We start from the raw sequence: 9,540 nt of genomic DNA, 5'->3' as shown, positions 1-9,540 counted from the left end.
AACTATTTTCATCTATTAACAACATATACATATGAGTCTTATTATTTTTTTAAAAAATTATTTACTAATTTTTTGATATTACTCGGTAAATGTTCTATTCTTAAATCATACGGAGTGTTAATATAAGCTAGCGAGTTAATTGCGTTAAATTCCAAAAAGTCAACAACTCCATAGCGAAATGCGGAATACACATATATTGTTAATTTAAGATAACATCTAAATCTTTGACGTGTTATACATTTTCGTTCGACTCGAGTTGCGCTTCAACGACATCATTGTTAGCCACGAAATAATTTTGTAAAATAAACGCAATAAAATGTATTGAAAACCAAACTCCGGCGCGAAGCGAGGGTTAAAAAACTAGTTTATAGCTATTTAAGTGTTGCTTAACTTTATCGTTTACGTTTCCACATAAACGGATAAACCATGCATATGAAAAGCATTAACAAAACAAAAGAAAAAAAAGAAGATATCACTCTTCACTCTATACATTAAAAGAGAGTTTAATTAAGTAATAATTATTTTAAAAACTCACTTTTTAACCCTTAGATTAAAAAAAGACCCTCACATACTCCTTTATCCAAAGATCCAAAATGATCATCTATTTCTATTAGCTAATAAATCAAACATTTGTTTTCATGGGTTGAGGAAGACTTTATATTCTTGAATCACGAGTATCATACAAACGGTAATGTTTCAATTTTTTGCCATCTTATACTTTTAAATTATTAGGGCTTTTGATTGAAAAAATTAGGGCTTTTCACTTATTGCTAAAACACAGGGACCGAATTATCAAACCATCAATATAAGGGTTGTTATATTGATTTGCAATTGTTTGAATATTAATTTGTATTGTTTGAATATTAATTTGTTTTCGATTCCGATGTATTATGAAATCAGGTAATTTCGATTCCGATTCCTTTGAATAGGACAATTGCAGGTGATTTCGATCTTCATTTAACTAATTTAGGGTTTTAAATGATGAAGGTTGATTCATCAATTCTTATATAATAATCAAGAACTCGAAACCCTAACTAAGATCGGGTAAGCTCCTTTAGAACTGAACTAGCGTATAGTCTGTCATAATATGTTTAATCTAATATCGAATTGGGTTCATCTCGTATTAACTGTGTATTATGATCACCAAAATGCTCATTTGCATTGTAGGTTTTAGATCTGTCTGATAAAAAGAGAAGTGGTGTAATTGAGATCGAAGAGTGTGTTCATGCTCTCAGTATCTTTCATCCCTATGCACCTATAGACAGGTTATGTCTGACTATAAACTAACTTATTTATTATTCGGGGGTGTCAAATATGGTGGCACTTTCAAAATCTAATGTTCAGTAAAAACTTTAAAAAGGATTTAGCATAAAAATATATGTAGTCTAAAAAAATTCATCATAACTTTTCTTTGTTACAGTGACATTTGTTCAAGCTATATTTTGTGTGGATGCGACTAACTATGAGTTAATTAAAAATAACAAAATAAAAGTTGAAACATCGCACACGTTATTTAATATATTACATCACTCAGTCATGAAAGTAAAACCATGATATCATTTCTGTAAGTTATGATGTATATTTTTTTGTAAGTTATGCTTTTTGAGGTGGGAAAATGGGTGGGTTTGGAAATATGTCAAAACGAGTTGACTTTGGTTGTGATGTGTTAAATTTGCAAAATCGGTATTTATCTACTTAAGTATAACCTGTATCCATCCAATTATTGGTTGATTGGCAAAAAATAGCAGCTCTTTGTAATCTTTTTAACATATTAGTAAAACCTTCAAATTTGTATTGAAAACATACATGCTACTTCTACACTGCAGAGCAACTTGGAAAATGTGAAAGCCAGTTAAGGAGTTATGGTTTGATGATATATAGTTCTTACAAGATTAAGTAACCAATTTACCATTACCCACATACAACTATCGTTGGCTTTTATTATATTTTACATATTACATATTTTTGTCATATAAAGAAATCAAGTGGGGATAAATTGTAAGTTTGGAACTCATTTTGTTGATACATAAAGGTAACATATTGACAAATTGGCATCACAATAGCATTGTACTGATCAAATAGAAAGTTGACACTCTTTTCACACACTTCTTTTACAAATTCATAACCACCTACATGGCTACCTTTTCATTTTGTAGTTTGTAGTAGTGTATAATATCGCATGTCAATTATCGAATCTACAATATAGGATGCTGATGGAAGTGTGCCATTCTTTTGGGGAACCGATTCAGAAGAAAATTTGGTGCTTTCAGATGATGTTTTAGGGTTTAGTTTTTAGAATTTATTGTATAGAGTTTAGGGTTTAGGGTTTTATGGTCTATAGTTTAGGGTTTAGTGTTTAGGGATTAGGTTTTAGTGTATAGGGTTTGGATTTTAGATTTTAGTGTTTAGGGTTTAGATTTTAGAATTTATGGTTTAGGATGTAGGGTATAGGGTTTAGTGTGTAGGATTAAGGGTTGGTAGTTCTGGGTTTAGGGTTTAGGGTTTAGATATAAGGTTTAGGGTTTAGAGTTTAGTGTATAGGGTTTAAGGTTTAGTGTTTACGGTTTATGGTTTAAACTTTAAGGTTTAAGGATTGGATTTTAGAATTTATGCTTTAGGGTTTAGGGCTTAGCATTTAGTTTTACAATTAATGGTTTAGAGTATAAATATAGGGTTTAAGGTTTAGGGTTTACTGTATAAGATTTAGGATTTAGGGTGTATGGTTTAGTGTATAGGGATTAGGGTATATGGTTTAGTATTTGGGGTTTAGGGTTTAGAGTTTAGAGTTTAGGGTTTAGATTTTAGAATTTAAGGTTTAGAGTTTAGGGTTTGGAGTTTAGGGTTTTCGCTTTAGGGTTTTGTGTGTAGGGTAAAGGGTTGGTGGTTTAGGGTTTAGATATAGGGTTTAGGGTTTGGAGTTTAGTGTATAGGGTTTAAACTTAATAGATAAAAAGGATTAACGTTGAGAGTTAATGGTTTAAGGTTTAGGAATTGTCATTTAGGGTTTACGATTTATGGTTTACAGTTTAGGATTTAGGGCTTATGGTCAAGATTTTAGAATTTATGCTTTAGGGTTTAGGGTTTAGTGTATAGGGTTTACGATTTAGTGTTTAGGGTTTAGGGTTAAGAGTTTAGGGTTTATAGTTTAGGGTTTAGTTTTAGATTTTATGGTATATAGTTTAGGGTTTAGGTTTTTATGGTTTATGGTTTAGGGTTTGCTGTTTAGTGTTTAGGGTTTAGTGTATAAGGTTTAGTGTATAGGGTTTAGGTTTTAGAGTTTAGGGTTAGGGTTTAGATTTTAGAATTTATAGTTTAGGGTTTAGGGTATACGGTTTAGTGTGTAGGATTAAGGGTTGGTGGTTTAGGGTTTAGGGTTGATTTAGGGTTATGTTTTAGGGTTTAATATATGGTTTAAGGTTTAGAGTTTGGTGTATAGGCCTTAAGGTTTAGTGTTTAGGGTTTATGGTTTAGACTTTAAGGTTTAGATTTTAGAATTTATGGCTTAGGGTTTAGGGTATAGGGTTTAAGGCTTAGGGTTTAACTTTTACATTTTATGGTTTAGAGTATAGATATAGAGTTTAAGGTTTAGGGTTTAATGTATAGGATAGGGTTTAGGGTTTAGTGTGTAGGGTTTAGGATTTATAGTTTAAGTTTAGATTTTTGAATTTAAGGTTTAGGGTTTAGGCTTTAGAGTTCAGAGTTTAGGGTTTAGTGTGTAGGGTAAATGGTTGGTGGTTTAGGGTTTAAGGTTTAGATATAGGGTTAAGGGTTTAGTTTAGTGTATGGGGTTTAGAGTTTAGGATTTAGGTTTTAGGGTTTAGTGTATAGGGTTTAAGTTATAGGGTTTCAGGTTTAGATTTTAGAATTTAGCGTATAGGGTATAGGGTATAGGGTTTAGGGTTTAGTGTGTACGGTTAACGGTTGGTGGTTTAGAGTCTAGGGTTGATTTAGGGTTTAGGATGTAGGGTTTAAGGTTTAGATATAGGGTTTGGGGTTTAGAATTTAGAGTATGAGGTTTAGGGTTTATGGTTTGGACTTTAAGGTTTAAGGTTTAAGGTTTAGATTTTAGAATTTATGATTTAGTGTTTAGTGTTTAGATATAGGGTTTAGGGTTTAGTGTATATGGTTTAGGTTTTATAGTTTAGGGTTTATATTTTAGAGTTTATGGTTTATGGTTTAGGGTTTAGTGTGTAGGGTTAAGGGTTGACAGTTTAGGGTTTAGGGTTTTAGGTTTAGATATAGGGTTTAGGGTTTGGGGTTTAGTGTATATGGTTTGGGGTTTAGTGTTTAGGGTTTAGGCTTTATGGTTTAGACTTTAAGGTTTAAGGTTTAGATTTTAGAATTCATGGTATAGGGTTCAGGGTTTAGTTTTTACAATCTATGCTTTAGAGTATAGATATAGGGTTTAGGTTTTTGCATTTAGTGTATAGGATTTAGGGTTTAGAGTTTGTGATTTAGTGTATAGGGTTTAAGGTATATGGTTTAAGGTTTAGGGTTTAGAGTTTAGGGTTTAGATTTTAGAATTTAAGGTTTAGGGTTTGGGGTATAGGGCTTAGGGTTTAGAGTTTAGGGTTTAGGGTTTAGGGTTTAGTGTGTAGGATAAAGGGTTTATGGTTTCAGGTTGGGTTATGGTTTAGATATAGGATTTAGGGTTTAGAGTTTAGTGTATAGGGTTTAGTGTTTAGGGTTTATGGTTTACAGGTTATGGTTTAGATTTTAGAATTTCTGGTTTAGGGTATAGGGTTTAGGTTTTAGGGTTTATTGTTTAGGGATTAGGGTTTAGTGTTTAGGGTTTAATATGTTTAAGGTTTAGATTTAGGGTTTAGTGTTTAGGGAGCGAGATATGTTGATTGAATTACCGGTAGAAAATTAAGATCGGTAGGAAGAGTATTAGTACATAATATGTAGGAGGCCAGAGATATATGCACAATATTTACTCTGGTAGAAGTTCTGAAAAAGACAAAAGTATTAATAATTTGTGTTATTAACTTATAAAGTATGACATTACAAAAATTGAAATAATTTATTCTAACTACATTTATATGAGTTAAATATAAGTTATATGTTATTTAGGGTTATGAAACACCGAAAAAAACAGGTTCCAATTGTTAGAATAACAAGAGTAATTGTTAATTTCAAACTGTTATAATTAACGTACAATTATATTTTTTTATTGTGGACGTACTTTACTAAGAGGAAGAAAACGTTATACAACTGAACAAGAAAATACAACTAAAAAACGAACTACTACAAGACAAAGAGTTATTGTCATTTTTAGTTGAAAAGCTCACTATTATGCACAACTTTATAGATGAGGTATGTTAAATCATAAACTTCATACATCTTCTAAATAATTAAAAAAAAGTTATTACAACATTATGCATTTTATTACAAATATAATGTTTCAACTCATTATAGGCTGACGAATTACGACATAAGACTTTCTCAGATATGCACAAAATACTAACAACAAGACAAAGAGTTATGGCATTATTCACAATTCATGATCATCTAACAAGAATAACTACATTGTCGAATATGTGAAAAAATACAACAAAGATATGAGATAAGCATTCACAATTCTTAATTCAATTGCCTAAAACTACATCACGATATCAGAGATGATTTATTTAATTTGAATCAAAATTTTGTTTTTTTTATTTATTCATTAGTACATTTTGAAACTTTAAAAAATTAAATCCCCTATAAAACATTTGATTTAATGTTTATCATAGACTTAATAAAAGTTCATTAATACATTTTGAAACTTTAAAATTTGAACACTCTAAAAAACATTTGGTTTAATGTTCATCTAGACATAATAATAGTTTTTTAATTTATATATTTAACTTTATAAGCTTAAATGATTTGACCTTTCAAGAATCCCGCGAAATCGCGGGTCTTAAACTAGTACAGTATATTTTATACTAGTAGTATCTTGTGGAGACTTTTTTATGAATAAAATATTATGGCCACAACAAATAAAATAATTAGAGAAGAATGCATATATGCTAACCCTGCAAAGTGGTATAAAAATCAAATCAAATTCCATATTAAAGACAGAGATAGAGATAAAGATTGAAGTATCAAGCTGTTGATGTGTAATTCAACTTCAATACACACTTGCAAATCAAGGTCATGCACTTAAGTTTAAAATAACTAATTTACAACTAACTAACAATTAGTTGATACTTTAAAACATGATCGAGTGACCAAAAGTAAAAATAATTCAGTTAAAGAATTATGTGTATTGATCTCTTTGGTTGAGGCCTGAGAAGTTAATTACTTAATCTCTCCGTCTCAATTTAATAGTCATAAATATTACCCAAAAAAAATTTAATAGTCATAGATTAATTATTATTTTTCTAACTTTAACTTTAATTTTCTTATTTTTTTTAATTATATAATACATGATAAAATTTATATGAATAAAAAAAATTATATATATATTTTCATTCTGTATAACTTTATTATATAACACAAAAAATTATTTAATTTTTATTCTTTTCTTGCAAAGCCAAGCATTTTATTAAAAACAACTAAAATGTAGAACCTCAAGATAAATACATCAGCCCAATTACAAAAATGATGGGCAGGAACATTCAAAATTTTCCACATTTAACAAATTATTCAATCCTACTAGACAAAAACCAAACATGCCACGGATGTTGAGCTTGCAACTCCATAGTTTAAGTTATGAAAAAAATTCAACTCAAAAGTCAAAACTATTAAATTAAAACGGATAGGGTATTAATTAGACTACTTGTATCAATGGCTGGCAAGAAACGCCGTTTCTTTGCCTAGTCATCACCAAGTGACACCAATTTTTTAAGTATTGAGGCGTTACTTTTGGGCATTTCTTGAGCGTGTGTTGAAAAGAGACGAATAAAGAAACATCCGTTTCTTGTTTCTTTTTTTTATTATTATTTTAAAAATATTATTTTTATTCCCTTTTAATACTTAACTCAATTATATTTTAACACATCATCACAATACTCCTAACTAACACCAAAAAGAAACACCACCACTACTCCACTCAATAAAGAAACACGACCTACTCATCCAAAAAGTGTAAAAAGGCAAGTGACACCACAAGAAACGTCTTCTACCAATACAAGTGGTCTTAGAGCGATAATTTCCTATGTTTAGTTTAAACTTGCTCGTAAACTATAATAAACTATAATGCCGCGGATGTTGAGCTTGGAACTCCATAGTTCAAGTTATGAAAAAAATTCAACTCAAAAGTCAAAACTATTAAATTAAAACGGATAGAATATTAATTAGAGCGATCATTTCCTATGTTTAGTTTAAACTTGCTCGTAAACTATAATAAACTATAATTCCACAAATACAGATCTAGTAGTGTGTCTTAAAACCATGTGCTATGTCACGTGAAATATTTATATTTATCGACAAGGAAAAGATGTAGGAAATTCGAGCTAGCTAGACATGGCATTATTTGAGTTAGAGAGTGAGTTGGACCCAATTCAATATCAATATTACGGAGTAAAAGTTTTCGTATTTAATAAAAGATAAAATTTAGTGGAGGCCGGACCCAAATGGTGGGAAATTAATAATTTATAGTAAAAACTATTTTATTTATTTACCATTATAGAAGATTGAAGATCGATAATATCCCACCTTATGTTGGCTTCCATACAATCCCTTACAAAGATCATGTTTTATTCAAATTACTCAAATTGGGCCCCTTTTTAAAACATCTATATAAACAAACGTACATTCTATCTCAAACAGAGTCCTCATCAAATCACACAATAGCAACTTATAATTATGTCAAATGTACCTACAATGCTTGACTTAAATCATTTATATTCAAGAAAACTCTTACTAATTAACACTTTTTCTTCATCCCAACAACAACTAGCTCCACCACCATCAACCCTAAATACTTCACATAATAACTTCGATTCGAATGTCGTAATGGTTCTTTCAGTCCTTTTATGTGCTATAGTATGTTCACTAGGGTTGAACTCCATCATTAGGTGTGCATTAAGATGTACAAGTTTTGTTGGTTCAGAATTTAGTTCTAGCCAAGATCATAATACGATGTCGGCTAGATTAGCGGCCAATAGAGGGATCAAGAAAAAGGTACTAAAGAGTTTCCAAACAGTTAGATATTGGGAAGGATTGGAACTACCGGGACTAGGCAAAGAATGCGTAATTTGCCTGGGTGAGTTTTTAACAGGGGAGCGAGTTAAGATAATGCCTAAATGCAATCACGGGTTCCATGTTGGTTGCATCGATAAATGGCTCAAATCACATTCGTCCTGTCCAAATTGCAGGCACTGTCTTCTTGAAACATGCCAAAAGATTCTTACAGCAGCTGGTAGTTGTAGTACAGCTTCTTTACAACAACCTCAAGAGCAATTAGGTGCAAGTCATTCGATCACTATTGTAAGCTTAGTGCCTCTACAACATGAGGGTGTTATAAGAAGCTATATGTCGCCATAACGTCGTACTAATAAGATTTTTTATAAAATAGACAAAAATGTAATTACTACCTAGCTAGCATAGTCGATGTATATATACTTGGTAATGTCTGTAAGTGCACATTGTTATATATGAAGGAGTAGTAGTTACTTGTCTTCTAAAATGACAAAAAAATAAATTTTTTTTTTTTTTTTGGGCTATACAACGTTTATAGTATTTGTAACAATATAAAATTCTTCTGTATGGAGTATTAATTATACTAAAGATACATTTTGATAGAAAGATGATGATTGATAAGCTCGTGAATCGTGATACTTGCAAGGCATAGGTTATTCAATCGTATATTATATATTTATATATGTAATATATATTATAATTATAATTATAATTATAATTATAATTATACTTAAAATTATAATTGTTGTAGCGACCCGACAAAATCGTCATTGACGACGCCGTCTACTTAGATCCCGTTACGTGGTCATAAGTCTTTAAAACAACGTTTGACCAAAAGTATGTCGCATTCATTTCAAAAGTAAGGATGTTTCAAGGTTTACAAAGTAGTTCGACAACTAGTTACATCACAATGTTTAAGGTACAATTGAAACATATGCGACACAATTTAAGAATAAATCAAAAGACGCTCCACGTATGCAAGTATACTCGACATCCAAGCAAGTATCAAAAAGTATAGTGCGGAAGCATGTATCACCTAGTATTCAAGGACCTGAGAAAAACATAGAAAATCTGTCAACGAAAACGTTGGTGAAAATCATAGGTGTATGTATAAAGTATGTTTTGAACCACAAGATTTAGTATAAACAGATTATCAAGCGTATACATCTCAAAAGATGTGTTTGTATCACGAGCATCCAATTATCAAAGCTTAACTGAATCTTACCTCTGCATATAGTGTTAGAACCTACACTATTCCGATAAAATTATATTTCATTCGCTAACGGTAGCGAACCGTCCGAATGAGGGTTCGTTAAACCCGCATGACCACACAACATAAGTTTACGCTTACACCCTACAAGTGTAACTGATGATAATTGGACTTGAGGATTTTTGTTCTAACTCGTATGTATC

The 9,540-nt window shown here is 30.8% G+C and overlaps 1 protein-coding gene and 1 long non-coding RNA gene across 2 annotated transcripts; both read left to right on the top strand.

Annotated features, from left to right (window-relative positions):
• The first annotated feature begins 581 nt into the window (after positions 1 to 581).
• LOC139866314 (uncharacterized) lies at positions 582 to 2,403 on the top strand. The gene is made up of 4 exons (XR_011765374.1): positions 582 to 688; positions 901 to 1,044; positions 1,168 to 1,265; positions 1,827 to 2,403. It is a non-coding gene; the product is annotated as an uncharacterized lncRNA (long non-coding RNA).
• Positions 2,404 to 6,536: 4,133 nt separating this feature from the next.
• On the top strand, positions 6,537 to 8,727 carry LOC139866313 (RING-H2 finger protein ATL78-like). The gene has a single exon (XM_071854511.1). It carries the CDS (start codon positions 7,792 to 7,794, stop codon positions 8,470 to 8,472), a length of 681 nt encoding a protein of 226 aa, XP_071710612.1. The 5' UTR covers positions 6,537 to 7,791; the 3' UTR covers positions 8,473 to 8,727.
• The last annotated feature ends 813 nt before the right edge of the window (positions 8,728 to 9,540 follow it).

Source organism: Rutidosis leptorrhynchoides, chromosome 9, assembly GCF_046630445.1.
Source record: "Rutidosis leptorrhynchoides isolate AG116_Rl617_1_P2 chromosome 9, CSIRO_AGI_Rlap_v1, whole genome shotgun sequence".
In the NCBI taxonomy this organism is placed as follows: Eukaryota; Viridiplantae; Streptophyta; class Magnoliopsida; order Asterales; family Asteraceae; genus Rutidosis; species Rutidosis leptorrhynchoides.
Note: the sequence above shows the minus strand (reverse complement) of the source record. Positions and strands in the feature narration are given on the sequence as shown.